Consider the following 22561-nt stretch of genomic DNA (forward strand, 5'->3'; position numbering starts at 1 on the left):
TATTCTTGTGTGTAATTATAATGTTAGGAAATAGTTGGTAACACCTGAACCTCATCTGGCCAACATTTCTATTTGTCCATTACTTTGGTCTATGATTAAATACCTGCTAAAAATATCATTTCCATATCAGCCTTATCTGGACTTATAATAATAATTATCAAATGATAGTATGCTACTATGCTAAACTAAGTTTATGAACATGGTAAACATACCTGCAAAACATCTGCATATTAGTAGTCATTGCGAGCATGCTGATGTCAGCATTTTGATTTCTTCTCCCTTTCCTTGATTTTTAAAAATCTTGAATTCTCTTTTTAGTTATAACTGTAGCACATGTCAAACATTTTGTCACATTCCTTTAATTTGATCTACAGTAAGATTGAATAGATGCATTTATGCTGTATATTTGCAGCATAAACAAAGGTGCTAAACAACTGCTGTAGCCTGGTTGTGAATTATTTGAACTAGTATTCAACAACTAATATAATATATCATTATTATTATGCCTCCACTTTATTTAAACATGGCTCTAAAATGATCAAACTTATTTTTAAACAACAGACAGAAAATCTGCACACACAAAAAAGACGTTCATACATTAGCATACACATCCTGCCTGTAATATTATTCAGTTCTGGTAAAAATGAGTGCAAGTTCCTGTTATTTTGTCTCTGGGCTATATTTTTGACTGCACTGTGGTCGAGCCCTCAGCGTACTTCGTTTACACTGCAAATCAACGACCAGTCGACCACATGTTCCTATACAGCAACAGTAATTGTTTTTGCACAAGACCAGCCTCTATGTGGAGGTTTATTAAAACCTGAACCCATGTCGTGTGCGGCCCCACAGGCCCATTACCATGTTTGTTTCTCAGCAACTGGTTAAAAAAAGACAGTGATGGTATCTGTTGGATCCTGTTATTTAGCTTGTGTCAATAAGCAGATATGATCAGGCTATAATTAAATAATGATGATCAATAACATCGGGCAATGAAATTTAAGCCAGTCACTTAATCAGCGTTATAACAAATTGTAATTTGGTACGTGTTCTTGCAAATTCTGTTGGTTTAAAGGTGTTGCTCTGCTTCCTGTGAGGTGGTGCAAAGTGTATATTTGTGTGTGGCAAGTGGTGGTTGGGGGGGTGATATCTGGTTTCCTGTTCAGTAAGTGGGGGGGGGGGGTGACTTTATGTAAATGAGCTGAGGGGAGAGGAGGGGGACATATGCTCAGAGAGAAAAGTTGAGTATGTGACAGAAGGAGTTCACGTCCTCGCTTTCCACCACTCTACCCTACTCTGCTGACAGCTGCGAGCCCTACCAACTCGCCACAGCTACTCCTCCTCATGATGAAGGAGCGCTGCAGCCGGGTGCCACCTCTCACAGTTCCCCCTCCTCAGCAGCAGCGGCAGGCGCCCCGAGCAGGACCTATGGATGGATGTTGCCTGGGAGTGGCGGGGCAGCGCACGGGCTGCATGTGTGCCGTCTGTTCTGACTGTGTGCCTCTGTGTGCCGGCTGCTTGTTGACAGATGAGGCGTACCAGAAGCTGGCCATGGAGACGATGGAGGAGTTGGACTGGTGTCTGGACCAGCTGGAGACGATCCAGACCTACCGCTCTGTCAGTGACATGGCTTCCAACAAGGTAGGACAGGCCCTCTTGTGTTTTAATTTTTCAAAATTATGAAAATGTTGAACCATTTATCACTGCAAGCGTTTACACAGAAATGGGTCTCCTCTTTGAGGGAGTCCTCAAATCTGAGCTGCAAAGGACTCTGCTAGGAAACTAATCCTCTCCCATTATAAACACATGAACTACAGGAAACAGAATCCTGAAATACTTTAGCTGTAAGCATACATGAACTTATCATGACCTTAGCAAAGTCAACAGTATTAAAAGCTGGAGCATGTAAGGAGGAGGTTGAGGTGGTACAGGGGCATGCAGCAGCAGGCAGTGTTGGCATGAGTGCTGTCAGGTTACAAAGGCTGCCCTGTACACTTGTATGAATATGACTGGATGTTACTCATCAGCTGATGTTTTCTCTATTTTTTCTCTCTCTTTGCACAAATTATTGTCTGACATAAGGAAGTGTTTTTGTCTTTTGACCTGCTGTGGCCCTCTTTTCATCTTTTTCTGGCAAACTAGTTTTTCACTGTCCACTGGTTATTCTGCATCTTCTGCACCATTGATTGTAGGCTATGTGATGTGCACCCAGCTTCAGTTCCTGGTTCTTTATATAAGTAATCCCCCTAGTGCATGATGCAGAGCAATATTTGTCTGTAACTTTTAGGAAAAGATTTGCATTAATGGGATCACGTTAGTATGAATCATCATTATTACTGCCATTATAAGTAGCAATAGTAGTTATAATTTGGTGACTGGGCCTAAAGGGCCAGGGGCTGGTTGTCTATACATAAAAATATGTCCTGTCATTTCTTTTTATAGAATGGTCAGTCTTATTTAGTACAACATTGATTTTTAATGAAAAAAGAAAAGGTGTAGAATGTGTGTGTAACACTGCAACCTTCACAATTTTAGACCCGCTCAAGCAGAAACAGTTTCTGTCCAGTTGAGTTTTTATTCAATTAAAAACAATCTTAATATCAGGATTATTTGTTTCAAATTTAACATTGCAATAAGATAGTCTGGTGTCTCTGTGGCTTTTTATCTTTCCTGTCTTTCCAACTTTTCACTGTCCACTGGTTATTCTATTTCTTCTGTGTCACTGACTATCTGTGATGTGCACCAAGGTTCAGCTTCCTGGTTCTTATATAAAGAACCAGGAAGCACGGAACCAAGCAATATTTCGCTGCACCCATTAGATACGGTGCTTCTGATTTCTACAGATGTCTTTGTCATAACTGTGGTCGATGGTGAAAATGCTTTTTGGGTCACAGGGATTTTTTTTCTTCCCTGGGCAGTATCCTACTCTTATTACATCCATGTGCTATATCAGTACCTTTAGTTCTGTAACATGTGTGACTCTTGATGTTCATCCATCTTTGTTGTAGCCTTACAGTGTTATAAAGGGTGACAACTTACAGACTGCACCCTAGTGATTGGCTCCAGCCCTTAATACTAATCAATTGTTTTGGGTTCCGTTGTTGCTTGCTTGCTTGCTGTATGGGCTGAGTGGTAGCTGTGTGTTAGAGAGACTGAAAACGGTTTATCAAGTTAGCCAAGAGGAAAAGCTTGTTATTTCTCATAAAACTGGACAACAGGATGCAAGGGATCCCGCAGTGGGTCAAACACAATAAACTAGAGAGGAAGAGAGAGAACATTTGTGTGTGTGTGTATGGTGCTGGTGGTGGTGGGGGGGGGGGGGTGTCCATACAGACCCCTGGGCAGAGTGACTCTCTCTTCCTGTCTCCTTCCTGATCCCCCACGCTCTCTCCCTCTCTCTCCAGACGACAATAGACATCCCATCATGCCCGTTTGCATGGTTAATGGTAGAGTTCATTTATCTCATTGTACTCATCTGCATACACAGTCAGTTAAGTCACATGAAGACTGCTGAATTGTAGAATAAATACTATTAACCATTTAAGCAAATATAGCTTTAACCAAGGGCTACATGACAACAGGATCACACAGAAGATGCTGAGAAACTGTTGACATAACCTTAGTGTGTAAGCGGAGAAAGGACACTGTGTCAATGTGTTGATTACAGCAAAATGAGACCATGATTTCTTTAACAGAAAATTAAGTCATAAACACTCTATATTCAGAAAGACGGTAAACCTGCTGGTTTATATCAACCCTCATTTGTGGACTTGTGGATTGGATTAGTCTTAACTCACTTACGATTTTAATTTTAGCGCTTTTGCAATCACAGAGGGTTTTGGCAGGACTTAGCCAAGATAAATTCTGCAGCTGATGATTGATTTCAGTAGCCTACTGCTTTGAGAAATACCAAAACATCCTAACTATGGCACAATGAAGGGGCCACTTTATTCAGATATTCCCAGAAAATACTGCATCATCCTGATGACGCAGAGATGATCACACTGTAAAAAAAATACAGTGCAAAACACAATGCAAAAAAATTTGAAAGTTGTCAGTAGCTTCACTGTAGCAGATAGATTTTGCTTTTTTAGTTAACATAATATCTCAAACTTTTAAGAAATATATAAAAAATGTGTAGAAATGAGAATTTCTGTGAAGAATAATCAACAGGATTATTATAGTCTCATTTCAGGTGGCACAATGGGTTTATTGTGTATATGACCCTTTCTCATTGATGTCACTTTGGCTAGTGTGTGTGTGTGTGTGTGTGTGTGTGTGTGTGTGTGTGTGTGTGTGTGTGTGTGTGTGTGTGTGTGTGTGTGTGTGTGTGTGTGTGTGTGTGTTCTGTATATAGCTGTGGGGCCATATTATGTGTGTGTTCTGTATGTAGCTGTGGGGCCATATTAATAGCACAATCCATTTGAAGTCCATTCAGTTATAATTCTGGCCTTGTTTTTACTGTAAACAAAAACATTACACAACTTCTTCTTCTTTGTCATGTGAGGCATTACACATGACCTGGTTTTATAACAAGAACATGCCAATCTATAACTACCTCTTGTATTTAGCATGGAAACACTGTTATCCATGCTGTATGAAACCTGAGAACAAAGGAGATGAAATGCTGTACTGTAAATTGAAGTGCAATTTGTAACTGTCCTCTGTTATGTATGGCTGACATAGATGGGTTGAGATCTGTTCTGAGTTGGAATTCTCCTCTATGTCAAGGATGTAGACCTTCATCAAGGGCTGAAACAATAAGTCAAGTAATCAATGAGTAAATTGAGAAACAATTTATATTCAGTTTTTATATTTATATTCAATTTTGATTATTTTATTTAACAAAAGTGATACTCATTCGCTGCCATCGGCTTATCAATTGTGACATTTTTCTTTTTTGCACTTGTCTGTTTTGTTACATTTCAAATTGAATATCTTTGGGTTTTTGACTCTTCATTGCGGGCCAGCTATATACATAGAGTAGTAGAGTTTTCTCTGGATTCTGGAGTCTAAGGTTTTGAAGGACTAACTGAAAGTCAATGTCTAGCCATCAAACTTTCACCTGAATAGATGTTAACTGTCAGGGAAAGAAAAAAATGCTAAGCACAACCCAGCTAACCTTCATAGGTGAGGTTTTTGAAATCCATTGTGTTCCTCAAAACATGGAAGTGTTGCAGTCATCTGAATGATCAGTGCGATATTGACAGTGTAAACCATGTGGCTGAGAGTGCCCGCTGCAGGAGTAGCAAACAGCAAGAAAGAAAAGCTAGAGGTTAGAGGCGGGACTACCCCCATGAGGGAGTGTGGATGAGGCAGAGGTCTGTCTCACACATACAGACTCGGTCACTGTTCCACATACACAGGGTGTGAGGTAAAGCCTAGTCAGACCTTGCAGCCCTAAGTGAGTCACTAGAGCTGTGGCGTTTCCCAGCGTCAGAGAGCTGAGGCTTGGTCCTTTTACTCAAGCTGTAGTCAGACTGAGACAGACACTTTAACGGACGACAGCACTGCTCTGCTCTGCACTCTACACACAGCAACATGGGAGCCTGCTGCTTTGACAAGAAAGAGAAGAAATTAGGGAAACTAAATGGTTGGAGAAAGGTGAGTTTTCTTGTATTTATTTATTTATTTATTAGTTTATTTTCTGCTATTACACAAGTTCAGAATCTCCTTTGCTGTTTTTGGAGGGATATTTTATTGTTGCGTGTGATTTCCTCTGACTCGCGTGGACATGTGTGCTGAACTTTTGTGGATTGCTTGATTATAAAACACAGTTTCACTAGATCATTTTTGTCTTTTGATCCTTGGTGTTCTTTAAAGTGGTCATCTTATTAGGGCTTCAAGTATCTCACAGCAGTGGATGCTGAATGGTTGCTTTGAGTTTGCCTGCAATTTGAAACAAATGTTGTGTGTAAATAGTGTAGCTGCATATTCCACAATACTACTGTTTATATCTTAATAAACCGTAGTATTAAGATGCAATGTCTTTTTATTTATTTGGTCAATTATTTGTCTATATCTTAAAACTTACTTGTGCATATTTTCAGAGGTTCGTGCAGAATGAGGCAGTGGTGCATGCATTCGGCTTTCTAGAACCTTTGTGCATCTGAGATTATTAAATGTAGATGTTTTTTTTCCCTCTCCTGTAAACATCAAACCAATTCCCTCTCAAGTATTAAGTGGCTTATTGTACTGTATAGGTGACAGAAGGTACTCAGTGGAACTGTGTAGCTATTGCTTGAAAACAGGCAATTGGGGCAAAAAGCCTCTCTTTCTGCGGTTTCTACAAGAGTCTGGTGATGTTCAGATAATAAGCAAATTGACGATGAATTTAAGTCACCTGAGGCCCAGGCAAGTGATAAGTGGTGTTTCTAAGCATAGCACCAAAGCCTGGAGACTGGAGACTCTAACTGAGGCTGAACACTTGGGTCATCTGAGGAGAAAATACCTGCCATGTGGTTATGTGCTATTCAGTGACTGCTTTATTCTAACAGGGGCTGATGGGAGGAAAGTAAATCTTTCTGAGAATTTGTAGATAGAAATTAGAGTGATATGGCATAACTTTTGTTAACATGATAAAATATTGCTGTTGATTGATGATTTAAGCATTAATTTGAGGTTTTGGTAATTCAAGCATTCCTTTTTTCTTAGGTTTTCAAACGTATTTCTTGGTGTAATTCTGCTCGTGTGGTATTTTACATTTGCTTTCAAAGCAACTAGAGCTGAAGTGCGCACAGTTGCCTGTTAACTGTTCTACTCCAGCCAAAACTGCGGTTGTGGACCACATCTGACTGTACTGGGGCCTTGAACAGCTGGGAGTGATGGGGATGATTCACTCAGTTGAGGAATTACTTACTTTAATCTCTCCTCCTGTTTTCAAACTCCTAGTTTATAGCTGGCTGCTCATTTTCAACACATCTCACCGTATAGATTCATAGACACATGAATACACTCTTTCTCATACAGACATATGCTAATGCGAGTGAGTCAGAGGAAGTGAAGAGGTGAGAGGTAGTCAGGCTGTTTCTTAGTTGTCTGTACCTTAACCCAACTTACGCACGGTTCTTACGTGGGCAGGTTTCCTGATCTTCACGGAGTTATGTCATTACCAGTCTTTGGTTCAGTACTGATGTTGCCTTCTTGCGTCAAGTTTGTGGTTTAACTCCCCTTTCTTTTAACCACTACTGCAGATTTACTGGAAAAAATTGATTTCATTTATCCATTTTTCCATTAATGTTGTATACTGTAAACATGAAATTACGTTAATAAACTGATGAGATTCACAATAAAGAGAATACATAAGTTATGATTCACCAAATGTTATGGTAAAAAGTGTCATGACACTAACTTCAGTGGTGACAAGAGTAAATTAAGAGTTAAGTTTACTGATAATTTAGTTTTCTTGATTTTATATTTTGGACAGAAGGAGTGTTTCTAAAGTTTAAGTCAAGTTGTGAGATCTGTGACTGCAAGTTTAGAGGGTCAATACTCTCCCTGCATACTGAACAGCCTTGTCTACAGTAAATTGGGCAGAGTGCACCCACTAGTGGCTTAAAGGCTCAACTTCCATCTGAAAAGCATCAAATGAATATTGCTGATTATTTAAAATAAGACATTTTAAAGAGAGGAGCAGTACTAATGTTTCTCATTTTAAGGAAACAAAAACTTCCAAGAGTAGAAAAAAATGGAATATACCCCAGTTTAGTCTTGGCTCATAAAACAAATAAATGTAAAACTGAATTAGAATCATGTAAAAAAAAAAAAAGAGAGAGAGAGAGAAAAAAAAGTCAGTTGTCATTATAATGTGATTGTCAGATCATACATTGCCAGCCACAATAATCTTTTTGGAAAAAATAAAACTACGTCTGATGTGTAGTGCTTGGTCCGATGGGGAGACTCCGTATCTGCATTTCTGCCTACCTGTCCGCCTGACTGCCCTCCTCAGTGAGCTGTCCGATGGGATCACGTCTGAATGGAGAAGCGCGGTGTTATGTATCCCCCCACCTCATCCCCCTCACAATGAAATGCCACTGGCTCCATTCACCTTCTCTGCTTCAGTCACAGCAGCTCTCTGCTGAATCAACCCAACCCCCTGCAAGCAGAGAGAGATAGAGACAGAGTGAGAGAGAGAGTGGGAGAGGAATGGGGAATATGAGAATAAAAGGTTAGGAGAGGGAGACACAGAGCTAAAAGAGAGAAAATGACATGATGGAAACACAAAAAATTGAAAATGGAGTAAGAGAGGGAGGATGTGGAAAAGCGGAGGGGAGAGAGAAATGGAGGAGACAGAGAATAGGACAGAAACTGTGAATGACAAAGAAAGAAAGACGCTTGAGCATGGTAAGAGGTGAATGGATAAAAAAATAGAATATACAGTATGTAGGTATGAGAGAACGTGACACACAGATACCCACAGACCTCTAAGAAGCTAATCATCCTCCAGTGTCATGGTGTCAGTAGGAGGTAAAGAGGATTCCCTTCCGCCCCTGAATGAACAATACAATCCAATACACAGAGGCAATAACATGCTCATTCAGAAACACATGGGTAGGAGTGTGTACAACATGCATGTGACATGTCAGCGTCAACTGTGCTTAACTGCAGATAATTGCATTTGTAGACTGCTGCTGTGCATGTATGTGTGCTGAGGCATTTCTTTCAGCCTCTGGGGAAGCATCGCTCTTCAGCACATTGCAGAAAGACATCCCCTGCTGTTTTTTCTGGTTTCTTTATATATTATGCAGTGAGCTATTATATAAAGAGCCGCCTCCTCTCTTTTTCTTTTTGTTTTTTTCCCTCTTCTTTTACATCCTACCTCACTGCTTCTGGTTCTTTCCCTCAGTGGGAGGATAATCTGGAATCCTCCCGGGGAAGCTTTGATCTCCCACTCATCTTTCCGAACTTGTATACACACAAACACAGACACATCGGACGGAGAGATTCTCTGGGAACTTCGTTTGACAGTTTCCCATGGATTGACTATGAATTGACTAGAACTATGGATATTTTCTCATTAGCAGAGAGGTTTCCAAGCAAAGTTTTGCCACCATCCTTGAGGGTTTCACAAACACGAGTTATGATGAATTTCACAGAAGCACCAACGCGCTTCAAAATTGGCCAGTGGTACTGATGTAACAGTATATTCCAGTCAGGTGGCCCTAGCCTTGTACACTGCAGCAGTATCAACACCTGCTCCAAGGACAGCCCATTGATTCTGCCAGTGAGGCAGACAGACAGAGAGATTGATGACTGTGTTGGCAAGTGGCAGCCGGGAGAGAAATTGACATGTAAGTGGTGGAGAGTGAGGGAGAAACGGAGCGGAGGGCGGGCGGAGGAGGGAGGGGATTTTCAGTCTGTGCATCGGTGGATGTGAGCAGAGGCGATGTGTGTGGTGTGTCCTCGTGACAGCTCAGCAGCTATACCACATGTTTGCCTGGGAAGGAAAAGGGGAAGCCTCTCCTCTCTTTTCTCCTCATTTACTCTTCTGTCCTCTGAAAACAGTCTTGCACTGATTCCCTGATGCTGTTGCCATGGCGTTGGTGTGTTCTGGTAATTGGCGTACACACTCTTATTCACAAGCAGACAGAAAACCATCGGCTGATGTCACCTAAATTGGGGAAGGATGCAATTATCTCCCATCTCTCCTTCTTCCTCTCTTTTCTTTTCTTTTTCCCATCTCTGACTGTCTTCCCCACTCTCTGGTAGTCTCTCGGTGCAGGCTGTTAAAAATAGCCTTTCACAGACACCCTGACAGCATCTAATATTATTATGGGATGCAGATAATGAACAGGCTTATGAGTTCTCCACAATGGCTGCCGCACTTGGGGATGTCAGGAGACAACAGAAGACTCAAAAGAGGGAGGGAGAGGAGCGCATGATAATAGCGATAATGGCGATAAAGATACAGAGCTGTGCATTCACATTCCTCAAAACGTGCCCCATCCTTTATTCAACCCTCATTGTTTTACTGTAGAGGAGCGGCTCGATGGCATTCCTTCACAATGGCTGACTTAATAAAAATGGCTTAAAGGTGGTATTTCAGGGGCTGGTAATTGTAGAGAATGGGAATTATCTGCAGTGGTCACACAGCTGGGAAAAAAAGAGAGAAGAAGAGGGAAAGTTACAGCTGGAATCAAAGTCTGAACATTATGTCAGTCACTCAAACACACCTTCAATGAATTAAATTCATATCTACACCAATACCAAGCTGTAATTAAGGCTCCCCCCTTCTCCCCATTTTCTGTCAAATCATGTGTTCTGAATAGAGTGTGTTGCTGGGGCTGGCAGACTACAGCAGGGGAAAAAGAGACAGAAGAGGGAGGGAACGAAAAAAGGGAGAAACAGAGAGAGAGAGAGAGACGGGGAGGAGGGGGAGTGAGCACTATAACAGTGAGAGCAGCGAAGCAAGACAAATCCAGTGGAGGAACCCCCCCTCCAGTCAGATGAACATCGCTGCCTCAATCCCTCCTCCTCCTCCTGTCTCCATCGCTGTTTTTTTCCCCTCCTCCCTTCCTCGCTTCTTCTCCATTATTCATCAGTACACTGAGAGTCCCCAGCTCACAGCTCTAGCTGCTGCTGCTCCAGCCGATCCACCGAGCCTGCTGGATCTCCTCTTCGCCTAGCCTTGCTACAGCCCTTACTTTTCTGCCACATCCATCCAACCATCCGTCTTTCTCCCCCGGCATGGAGACTCAGAGCAAACCCTTTTCTGCTGCTAAGAGGGAGAGTGAGCCCATCATTGAGCTGCGCTCTTAGTTGCTGAGAAGAGAAACACAAGAGGAGAGAAGAAAGGATTTTTTGTCCTTTTTGGCGCTGAAAGAGTCCTATTCGACTGCCTCTATTTTTTTTCTATTGGATTACAGTTCTGGCTTTGTGTAGGAACGAAAAAACGGGTTCCAAAATGCCTGAAGCCAACTACCTGCTGTCGGTGTCTTGGGGTTACATTAAGGTGTGTGGTGCTTATCTACGTAGCTTGTCGGGATACCGCACTCATTTCATTGTACCTCACTGTCCTGCGTTGCTGTTGCATTTAGGCCTAAATCTGAACTAATTCAGCATTTTCATTATATCAGTTGATCTTTTTGAGCTTTTCAGGACACCATACTAGCTTAATTGCACCAAAAGATATTTCCATCATAGTTGGGGAGGTCTGACAGAATGGTGTTTTGTGGTTCAGGCTCCATCTTGAGCCCTCTGCAGAGCTGTGTGTTTGTATGTGTGTTGGTGTGTATGTGGGTTCACACGCACGCATCAGTCTGTCATAAACAGCTGCTACTGCAGTGCCTAGGTCCCTGTGTACTGTCAAATGCATGTCTCCTTTAACTGTTTCATCTGTTTAAAACTATTTAGAATATAAAAACTACTGTACATGAAAATTGCTCAAATGTTGGCATGAAAACGAATGTCCTAACAGTGTGCAGATTTTCCTCTTGACATCATTGAATTCTTTCACATTGACGCAAGTAAAAGCAGGCAAACAGGCCCCAAAAATGTGATTCAGTGTAATAAAATTGTAAATTGGTTGCAGAGGGTGAATTGAGGGGAATTAAAATGTGATAGTTTCCCAATGGTAATACAAATAATGATCTGCACCCTAATAAATTTAAAGGTAAATAGGGAGTATAAGATATGTGTCCCCCCGCTATTTGTACACTAATTAAATCATATAGTTGAGCTGCTGGAATAAAACTGAGTACTGCTGTATTTTCCATGGAATCCTGTACCATAATTTCTCCCAGGCTTTCCCCCAGTGGAAACTGACAACATTTTTTCTCTCTCTTCCCCCTCCTCTTTCTCTCTTGCAGTTTAAGAGAATGTTGAATCGGGAGTTGACGCACCTATCTGAGATGAGTCGGTCGGGGAATCAGGTTTCCGAGTTCATCTCCAACACCTTCCTTGGTAAATGAAGTCTCATGTTCATGCACTCAAAATCACATTTACAAATTCACAGAATTGTTTTTTAATCCACCTTTACCATCATACACTGTAATCACGACCTGTGTTTTCACCAAAAACAGAAATAACCACAATTATTTAGTTGCACACACAAATACCTACATCTTTGATTCTTTGCCGCATTATTTGTGTGGAGGTTTGATTTTTGCGTGATGCTAAGCTGTGCAAGTTGCTCTGGCAGGCTTTTCTGTGGGGGCGTACCATAAAATACTGCGCCATTAAGCTTTGTCTAGAGGTTTATGACACCAGGCTCAAAATGGCCATTAAAATTTAAGTGAAAAATGTATATTTCTTTTTTGTAAGTATTTTTAAAAAATCAAGGTATTAAGGTGGTTGGCTTATTTATGAAATGTGCTGTTTGAATGACCAGAGAGCTTGTTAGACAGAATCTGAGAAAGTTAATTGGAACTTGATGCTGTCAGTGTGGGTTGCACTTTCAAGATTTGAGAATAGTGATAGCTACGCTAAATATATATGAATTTATATCATCTGTAGAGACGTTGCTTTTGTGGTTTGTCATCTGCATTCATTGCAGAAAAAAAACACGTGAAGGAGCAGCAGTGCGACAACTGCAATTTTCAATTTCAACAACAATTTTCTTTTGATGGATCAAAAGTTGCCTTTTGGTCAGTTTTTAAAGATTTCAACAGAGGAATGTTGATAGCTAGAGGACAGAAGCAAAAAGCTCAGTGATAGTCAAGTAAATGAGTGAAATATAATATAGATTGACAAACAAAAAGGATAATACAAGCCAGACAGAATGCATGTAGAGGTAGTTAAGAGTATTTATAGACACTGTGCTTTCGATCGATTGGCATCCTGATCCGGTGTAGTGTTGTTAGCGGATCTGTCACTGCTGGATCATAGAGAGCGAGAGGAGGGGTGAGGTAGACACAAATGAGGGAGGGAGCTGACTGAAGAGAAGGAGAAAGTCGAGGTACAGAGGAACCCCCTTTGCTGGCAGAGAGATGAGCTCGGCTGACTCATCCCTATCTTAATGTATCTTTGTCAGCAGGGACACCTTGTTGTCCCAAAAGCTTTCCTTCCCTCCTCCCCTCGCTTACTGCTCCAAGAATCCAGACATAGATGACTATCTCTTTTATAAAAAAAAAAAAAAAAAATTAGGGTTACCCTGTTAGTAGTAGGATCAAAGAAAAACAGGTAAACATTACTGAAAAGGGGAAAAAATGACTGCAGTCCGCAGCACAGCTGGTCTGGTTTGGCCTCAGATGACCAGTAGGACTGTTTAATCCTTCCATCCATTAAGATTAGTATCACATCAGTTATCCACCTGTTTCTGGTGGATAACTGAAATAATGTTTCTTTACATTATTTTTATGGAGGCATTTATGAGAAATTATGTTTTCCTGCCATATGTCTGATTATACAGAGGTTCTTGTCAAATCCCCATCAGTTTATTGTGAACTATGTGGTTTTTAACATTTATGGCTGATGGTGAGGCACACTGTTGGTAAAACAGAACAACTGTGTTCATGGAATCTGGATAATTCCCTGGATAAATAAAGATCACAGATTTTCTCATAGATAACTCATGCAGACTGTGATTTCTGACTTTCCGATGAGGATTATTGGCTGACTGCCTGCTGGCCATTCACGTGTGCCTTTCCCCCGCCGCAGCTGTCCTCCCAACATAATTCCGTCATAATTCCCTTTGATCGGCCAGCAGCAGAACACACCTAGTTTAGGGAATAAACTGTGAGGGGGAAAAAGTCCCCTTCTCCACTGCATCTGCGTCTCTCATAGGAGAGCATATGGAGGAGGATGAAAAGAAATCCGATGAAATTGAAATAAACGTGGGAGGTGACAGAGGACAGGGAAAGAGAAGGAAGAAGAGAAGAGACAGAATAGAGCTGGATACAAAAGATATTTACTTCATCTGCTTAATTTGTAAACCCATGTCTAAAATAGAGGAGGGTCTATCCATGTGACTGGGTAACACAGAGCAGGCCAAACTGCGACAGAGAGACTTAATCAGGCCAGGATTGTGAAACTGTGCTAAAAACCATCAGTTTTCATGTCAGCGTTTACTGTACACTTTAAGATGCAGAAATGTTTGATAAGAATAAAACTGTGAATTTGTTTCTCTCTCTCTCACACACACACATGCACAGGCCACACACAAACACCACACAGCAGTGGTGATACTGATGGCTTGTAATAAATTAGAGCGCAATATATTGCTCTTCCCCTTGTTTCCCACGCAGCACATGTCTGAGAGTGCTTAATTGCCCATTCTCAATTACCACTGGAGGACTGAGGAGAGAGAGAGAGAGACAGAGAGAAAGGCAGAGGAAACAGTGTGAGAGGGAGAGCATGAGAGTGAAAGTGATTATTTGAATTACAGCTGGTAATTGAATAACCCTCCACAGGGGAAGGCTGATAGGCCAACGATGAGCTGAGTCGAGGCTTGATAGATGAGTGCACAGCTCACATACCTGCCGATAGTCAGTCTCTGCAAGATTTCATTCAATTCTACTTGTGATTGCAGTAAATACAAGTGCCTGGTTGCACTTTTTCTAAAATATTACAGGAAACTTGGCATGTTTTCCCTGCTTATTTTTAGGGAAAGTGTGAGGACTGATGTATTTTTTCTAATTTATCATTTTTCAAAGGAATATTACATGAAAGCCTAGCATGTTTTCTGCATTTATTTTTGATTTTCTCACTCCATCTATTTGTGGCTAAACTAAATGTAGTTGAATAGACGATCAAACATTAAATTCCCCCCGTTTACTGAGTGATTTATTAAAGCTACAAAAGATGCTGCAGCATATTCAATGACCGGCTTTACAGAGCTGCCTTAACTGCACAGAAACCCCAGCTCTCAGTCTGTCAATGGACTGACCTATGAGAGTAAAAAGAACAAGAAATGAGATGTGAACCACCTGCTGATAGAGCAAGGGGGGGGGAGATTGCTGCAAGGGAGGAAAGAGGGATGGATGTGAATGAACAGTAGTGCAGGTGGAGGACGGGGAGCATGAATGAACAAATGAATGGACAGACAGATGATGAATGAATAGTTGAATTACTAAATCCCTCAGGAGCCAAAGTGCTGCAGGTGTTTCTTAGTGCACCTGGGTTCTCTTCAAACACAGACTCACACTATACAAGGTTAAATGAGAATCTTAACCACTTGCCTGTCAAACACATCTTGTCTGTCTTGCATTATTCCAAGCAAAGACTTATTTCTAAATACATCAAATCTTCCCCTACCTCAGACAAACAAAATGAGGTGGAGATCCCGTCACCGACATCCAAGACGCGAGAAAAGAAGAAGCAGCAGAAGCAGCAGCTGATGACACAGATCAGCGGGGTCAAGAAGGTCTCCCACGGGCCCTCGCTCTCCAGCAGCAGCATCTCACGCTTCGGCGTCAAGACCGATAAGGAGGAGCTGCTGTCCAAGGAGCTGGAGGACCTCAACAAGTGGGGCCTGAACATCTTCACCGTGTCAGAGTACTCCAACAACCGACCTCTCACCTGCATCATGTATGCCATCTTTCAGGTATGAAGTGTCTTACTATTATCAGCACTCTCCATGCCATCATGTCCATTACATAATTTTTGCTTTTCAATCATTGCTACTAAAGCTAATTATGATGTGATATTTTTTCAAGGAGCGAGACCTGTTGAAGACATTCAAAATCCCTGTGGATACGTTTGTGGCCTACATGATGACACTGGAAGATCACTACCATTCAGATGTGGCCTACCATAACAGCCTGCATGCTGCTGACGTAGCCCAGTCCACACACATTCTCCTCTCAACTCCAGCCCTCGATGTAAGTCATAAGAAGTATTTTAGACAGAAAGAGTTTTGTTTTTTTTAGTTTTGCTTAGAGGCAGAAGGTTAAAGATTAAATGTTTTCATGGTCACACAATGCTCTGGTAATCAATAGTTAGTTGACATGGATTAATGGTTTTGTTAATGGTTAATGGTTTTGATGCCATTTTTTTATCTTCATAAATTGTTAAATCTTCTTTCTTTCCTCTCTCCTTCTTCCCTGTTGTCCTTTTACAGGCGGTCTTCACAGATCTTGAGATCCTTGCAGCCATCTTTGCTGCAGCTATCCATGATGTTGACCACCCTGGAGTATCAAACCAATTCCTAATCAATACCAGTAAGTCAAAAATATCACTGTACACATGAATAAGGACAGGTATTCAATTGATTTCTTTAGTAAAATAAAACTGTTGTATTCAACAGCCTAATAGCGGCAGTTGTAATAACAACCTTTGTTCACCTCTGTCCAGACTCTGAGCTGGCCCTGATGTACAACGATGAATCTGTACTGGAGAACCATCACTTGGCTGTGGGATTCAAACTACTTCAGGAAGACAACTGTGATATCTTCCAGAACCTCACTAAGAAGCAGCGACAGTCCCTACGCAAGATGGTCATTGACATGGTAAAATATTGAGATTAATATTCTTTTCTCTTCTACAACCCTCTTGATATAAATGATAATCTGTTCATATTGTTATGATGCTGAGGATGGGATTTTTTTCTCTCTTTCTTACTTTAGGTTTTGGCCACTGACATGTCCAAACACATGAGTCTGTTGGCTGATCTGAAGACTATGGTGGAGACCAAGAAGGTGACGAGCTCTGGAGTGCTGCTGCTGGACAATTACACAGACAGAATACAAGTAAGTGTTTGTTGTCCAAAACAATTTATTCACTTCTAAACAAAGAGTAATAATCATACAAAAAACTGTACATATATATATATATATGGAGTATCAGTTTGGGACTGGACATACTTTCCCCCTCCCCCTCCCCATTGGTCTTTTATCTGCTTTTAATAGCTCTAATCAATAGCCAGCATTATTGGAGGTTACTCAGCCAATAGTCATTAGCTCCTACATAGCTGACCTCTGCTCCTACCGTCACTCCTTTTCACACTCAATCCATCTTCCTTGTGCCTGTAAGTGCTCTAATGGCCTTTCTAGGATTTCTTCTTTATGAGACTGTTGTGCTGGTCAGCCTCCTCTATAATAGAACATGATAGAACTAGCCTTTTATCTGTTCTGCAAGAATCAAAATTCTCCTAAATCAAGTTGTAGTAAAGTGATCTACTGCATGGGTCCATTGAGAAAAATAAAACAAAAAGGTTTAATATACAGCTAGCTTACAAATTACAAATGTTTTCACCTGGATTTTTGTATCATTGATATGTTGGTTAACTGCAATTCTGAATCATTTCTAGGTGCTGCGTAACATGGTGCACTGTGCTGACCTGAGTAACCCCACTAAGTCCCTGGAGTTGTATCGTCAGTGGACTGATCGGATAATGGAGGAGTTCTTCCACCAGGGAGACAGAGAGAGGGAGAGGGGGATGGAGATCAGCCCTATGTGTGATAAACACACAGCCTCGGTGGAAAAGAGCCAGGTAGGCAATACAGTACATAGAGTAGAAACCGCATTACGCACAAGCAAGGATGGATGAACAAATGTATGTACGTGCATCATAACTTTGAAAGAAACTAATTTCTAACTATCACTTGTCTCATTCTCGTCCAGGTGGGTTTCATCGACTATATTGTGCACCCTCTGTGGGAGACTTGGGCTGATCTGGTCCACCCTGATGCCCAGGACATTCTGGACACGCTGGAAGACAACAGGAACTGGTACCAGAGCATGATCCCCCAGAGCCCTTCCCCACCCTTCTATGACCAGTGTACACATGGACACTGCGGAGGCACTGGAGGGCAGGGAGGCGGGGAGAAATTTCAGTTTGAGCTGACCTTGGAGGAGGAGGACTTGGATGGAATAGAGAAAGATGGTGAAGGGGAGGAGGAGGAAGAAGAAGAGGAAGAGTTAGAGGAGGAGGAGGATAGTCTAGGAGATTCTCGTTCTCCTCCCCTGGACTATTTGGACAGTCAGGAGCAGGACGAAGGTGGCATGACGGAGCCCACGACAGCAATAGAGATCGTGACACATGAGGCATCACCCACAGACACATAGGGCTTCCATCAGCAGGCTCACATGGTGATTTGAAAGTTTTTTGAAAAAGAGGGGAGATCCTCTTGCAGCTGTGCTTTTTAACAAGCCCACAGAAGCAAGGGCTTAGTTTTGGCCCGCACAGGGGCGTCTTGCACTTGGGTGTTTGAAGCCAGACACGGACGGACAGTTTCAGTGAAGCGGCTTCAGAGTTCTCAGGAAATAATTACTGCAGACATTTTAGTCTTGATGGACAGGCGAGACTGAGGGTGGAACTTGAAGGATTTTGGCCAGTTTGGGAAATGGTAACTTTTCTTTTCTGGACTGGCATTAAATGGACATTGACACTACTGAGAGAAGTTTTGTACCTTAAGACTTTTTTTTACAGATATGACATGATCTAGAAGTAGCATAGAGTAAGATCTACTGATGGAGACACGTTTGTATAGCAAGAGAAAGTGTTTACTTTTTTCCTGTACCATTTGTCAAAGGACTTTTGTGTGCCTTTTTTACTAATGTCTTTATATAGTTTTTTATTTATTGAACACTCTAGTATGTCTGTGAAATGTTTTTTTTTTCATATCTGAGAGAGCAAAATCTTTTTTGTATGTTAAAAGAGAACAGTCTTCCATGTATTGGGCAATAGAGAAATCCAAACAAACATCGACAAACAACTCTTGGACAAACTCATTTTAATAGGGAAACATGAACACCCACATTATACGCACATAATCACATTTGTTTTTCAATCTGAGCACAACGTTTTTTCTTTACACAAAGAAATTTTAACACCTATATTCATTCATGGTTCATGTTACATGTTCACCTTATTGCTTTCTATGTCAGTCAATGAATGTCACAATCACACTGAAATACATTTCTCCTATTTTCATGCACAATTTCTTCAGCATATCTTTTCCTCTCCTTTTCTCTCAATGGTCTGCAGAACATTTTGGGCTTCCTGCCTTTTCACACCAAAACTGAACTTTTGAAGCAAATGTGTTTAATGTGTTGAGATAAAAACTCAGATTTGCAACTATAGGATCATATTCCACCTAAATTTAATGTAAAATTTTGATTTGTTCTATAACATTTTGTTCCATTTACTTTTAGATCATTTTTTCATGTGGTGTGAAATGGAAGTTAGCCCTCTTTAAACCCTCATAACTTACAACCTACCGTCAGAAGCAGGTCTGAAAACAAATAAGAAGCTGCTTGAATCTATAATAAAAGGAATGAAGTTGGACAAGAACAGAAAACACAACAGCAGTGTATCTATTTTTAGTCCACAGGTATGCTGCAGTCTTAATAATCCTGTTAGTTGGAACAGGCCCTGACCCCAGACCAGTCTGATATAATGCCCCCCTGCCCCTCTACAATCAGGCCCAGACCAGATGATTAAAGGTGCTCTTACAGCTGCCTGTCTGAAAGGTGCTCTCAGACCCTCATCAGTGCCACTATTCGCATGGTTTACAAACCCCCGTAGGCTCCACGGACACGACCCCAAAACAATCAGGCTGGTTATTTCTTCCTCACGATAAAAAATCCCTCAAGTGCTGCTTCTGCTCATTGACGTCAATTGAATTTTTTCCCCTCCCCCTTCCACTGTATCAGGTTTCCAGGACAGTCGGGTTATTAGGATTTGGCACAGATGGAAATGCTGGATTCAGCATGGCAGACTGTACCCTTCTCAAAAAAAGAGGAATAATTAGACTCTCGTTTTAAAGCAAACCAGAAAATATCTTTTTTGCATATTTCAGTAATATGTAGGGGAAAATGGTTTGCAGACCTCACATTTCTGCCTCTGTGGCTTCCAAAACTGATTTTTCTGGATGTTCTGCTTAAATCTATTATCATGTCTCTCCATGTTCATATTGGTTTACTGATACAGTCAACGGTACTTCATCTAATTTCACTCCAGCATGCTTAAGTGGCAATCGTTTGTGTGCAGTTTGTATGGAGGGTTTTGTATGTGTGTGTGAGTATGTGTTTCTGTATGTTGAATGTGTGAATGTGTTGACTTTGTCATCAGGCCTTACCCCCATCACTCCACATCTTTGTCTCTACCGTTTGTCGCTAGGAGCTCAAGTTGGTCCTTTTTGCTGTTTATAACAGTGTGTATTTATTCTTTACTTTAAGCCTGTAAATAAGAAATACTGGTTCAGTGTAAAATCTATTTTAATTTATATGCACTTGCATTACCTGGAAGTGGTGGTGTCTAATGTGTAGAAGACTCTGGATTAGAGTCTTTTTATATATGTATTATATATTGTTTTATATATATAAATATATATAAATATATCTAAGTATATATTCGCACAATGTTTTGAGTGCCCAGCAGAGCAGCAGCTAAAGAGACATGTTGTTGTTGTCACATGAGAAACTTGCAACTCCAAAATAGCCTTTCTAATTTCACTTAAAAGTTAAAATTGTTTATTTTCAACCAAATTTTTGGGTGATTCACTTTGAAAAATGAAGTAATATCATGGATGTTTTTGGTATTGCAAAACTTAACTTTATTAGTTACATTAAACAATAACAGAATTTGTCTCAGATCTACCAAGATCTTTATTTCTTCTTTTTTTAATAAAACAAAACTGGACCAATTTAGGTTTTGGAGGTACAATGTTTTCATCTGAGAACAGCAATTTGGTAACCCAGAGGCGGCATAGAGGACATGTTAAACTGCGTAGGCTTGGATATAGAATACATACAAGCTAGCTAAGGAACACAGAAGCTTAGTCAATGCTTGGTATCAAAATACACAAATAGCTTATTTTCTCTGAGCGGCTTGTTACAACCTAAGCTTCTAAATCCGGCATTTGAATGCAGATTGCTGATATACAAGGCCAGATACAGGTTCGACTGACATACACAAAGCAATCGTCTCCTTTTACACTTATCGCACTTAATGTAAAAGTAGATAACACTGGGACGGTATTGGTAGCATGCTACAATACGCCCGGCACTGACGTGAATCGTTCTGAATTAACAACAAAACATGATCTTATGTAACTGATTGTGCTAATGTGTGAACTCTTTCTGACCAAACTTGTTAGCAGTTTTGAAATTCAAATTTGTCAGTATTAACATTGTTTATCTATGTTCAAGCTTTTTTTGGTCCTAGTTGTGTCCAAATGGTTAGCCAGATTTAGCACTATCTGCATGAAAGATGGGTCTTTTTTTATTGTCAATAATATGTTCAAGTCCGCCAGTTGTTGCAGGTGGGTTATTAAATGTTTCACACAATGTATGGTATTATATTGTATATTGTGTTCAAAAATAAATCTGAAATACTTTTTCTATGAAGTGATTAAAAGCAAAGCATGAATACATTCCATCTGTTTGTTCTGTTTTTTTCCCCTCATAGCCTAGTTTTCTCAACTATGGGTGTGAACGACAAATTGGGTCACAGTCATGCTTCTGGTGGTTTCCCACTTGTTTGTCATGTTTCATTAGGCTGCGTCCCAATAAGAAACTGTATTAACTGAGCACCTGGGTCCTGTGCTGAAAAAAGAACCTTCAATATTTAAAATGATGTCAACAATAGAGTCTAAAATCCGTGCTAACAGCCCCTAGAGGCCTGTGCTGCTCCTGACACCTGATCTGACCAAAGAGCTGTGAACCAATTTACAGATTGAGTATCCAAGCAGCACTGCCATCCCAAAAATACGTGCAAATATCTAACCTCAACATGATTTTAGACTGCCAAGGAGCAATGCAAATAATTAAGTTATATCAAACATGCAAACAAGAGGTTCATGATAAGTGCATAGATGTAAGGCTGCATGAGTAACTGTTTTCAGTATCAATTCATCTTCCAGCTATTTTTATGAATTACCTAAAATGTCAAGCGCATGTTCCCAGGTATCAAGATAATGTCTTTCGATTGCTTGTTTTGCCTGATCAACAGTCCAAATCCTAAATATATTGAATTTACAATGATAAGAAAAGTGAAAAGCAATTAATCCTTACATAAGAGGAGCTGCTATCAGCATATGTTTCACATTTTTGATAAATGACAATCATTCATCAAAATTGTTGTAGATTATTTTTCTGAGGATCAACTAATCACTTCAGCTCTGTAAGAGTGACATATGGTTAAATTGAACCTTATATGACAAAGGCAGGACAGAATATTTATTCATTTGTGGTTCCGTTTTGAAATTTCCCACAGATACTCAACCATAATCTAATTTCTTTTTATTAGCCAATAGAAAAGTCAGGGCCTGGCCCTCTGTTCTGTGAGAAACTCTCAAACCCCAGGACAATTTTGGAGAGTGAATCCAAATTGAAATTAGAATAAGAAATTAATGCTACATCTACATTACGTTACTCTTCAGGGTTTTTTTTATGTCATTGAGTTTGCTGCATCATCACAGAAGTTTGGCTCTAATGTGCTGAGACAGGAACACAGTGTGACACAGACTCAGCACCGCGGCCCCCACACAATCTGACAGGACTGTCCTGATATGCCATAAGGCCCTCTCACACACAAACACATACACACAGTCACACACACACAAACTCGTGTCTGCATACATTCAAATGTACACAAATGCTACAGATGCATTGCAAAGCCCCTTCCTAGCATAACTGGTAGATGAGCCTCTTCACCTCTTCATTGGTACATGCCATGTATGGT

The 22561-nt window shown here is 40.7% G+C and overlaps 1 protein-coding gene across 2 annotated transcripts; it reads left to right on the forward strand.

Annotated features, from left to right (window-relative positions):
* Positions 1-1445: 1445 nt before the first annotated feature.
* Positions 1446-21251, forward strand: pde4ba (phosphodiesterase 4B, cAMP-specific a). 2 transcript variants are annotated; one of them, XM_053322629.1, is made up of 9 exons: positions 1446-1638; positions 11805-11898; positions 15195-15478; positions 15591-15755; positions 15995-16094; positions 16228-16382; positions 16500-16622; positions 17183-17365; positions 17497-21251. In XM_053322629.1, the coding sequence occupies exons 1-9, from the start codon at positions 1471-1473 to the stop codon at positions 17938-17940; spliced, it is 1716 nt and encodes a 571-aa protein (XP_053178604.1). In that variant the 5' UTR covers positions 1446-1470; the 3' UTR covers positions 17941-21251. The 2 variants fall into 2 exon arrangements, with proteins under 2 accessions (XP_053178604.1, XP_053178605.1); XM_053322630.1 differs by lacking the exon at positions 1446-1638 and adding an exon at positions 5398-5601.
* Positions 21252-22561: the final 1310 nt, after the last annotated feature.

Source organism: Scomber japonicus, chromosome 7 (genome assembly GCF_027409825.1).
Source record: "Scomber japonicus isolate fScoJap1 chromosome 7, fScoJap1.pri, whole genome shotgun sequence".
NCBI classification, from domain to species: Eukaryota; Metazoa; Chordata; class Actinopteri; order Scombriformes; family Scombridae; genus Scomber; species Scomber japonicus.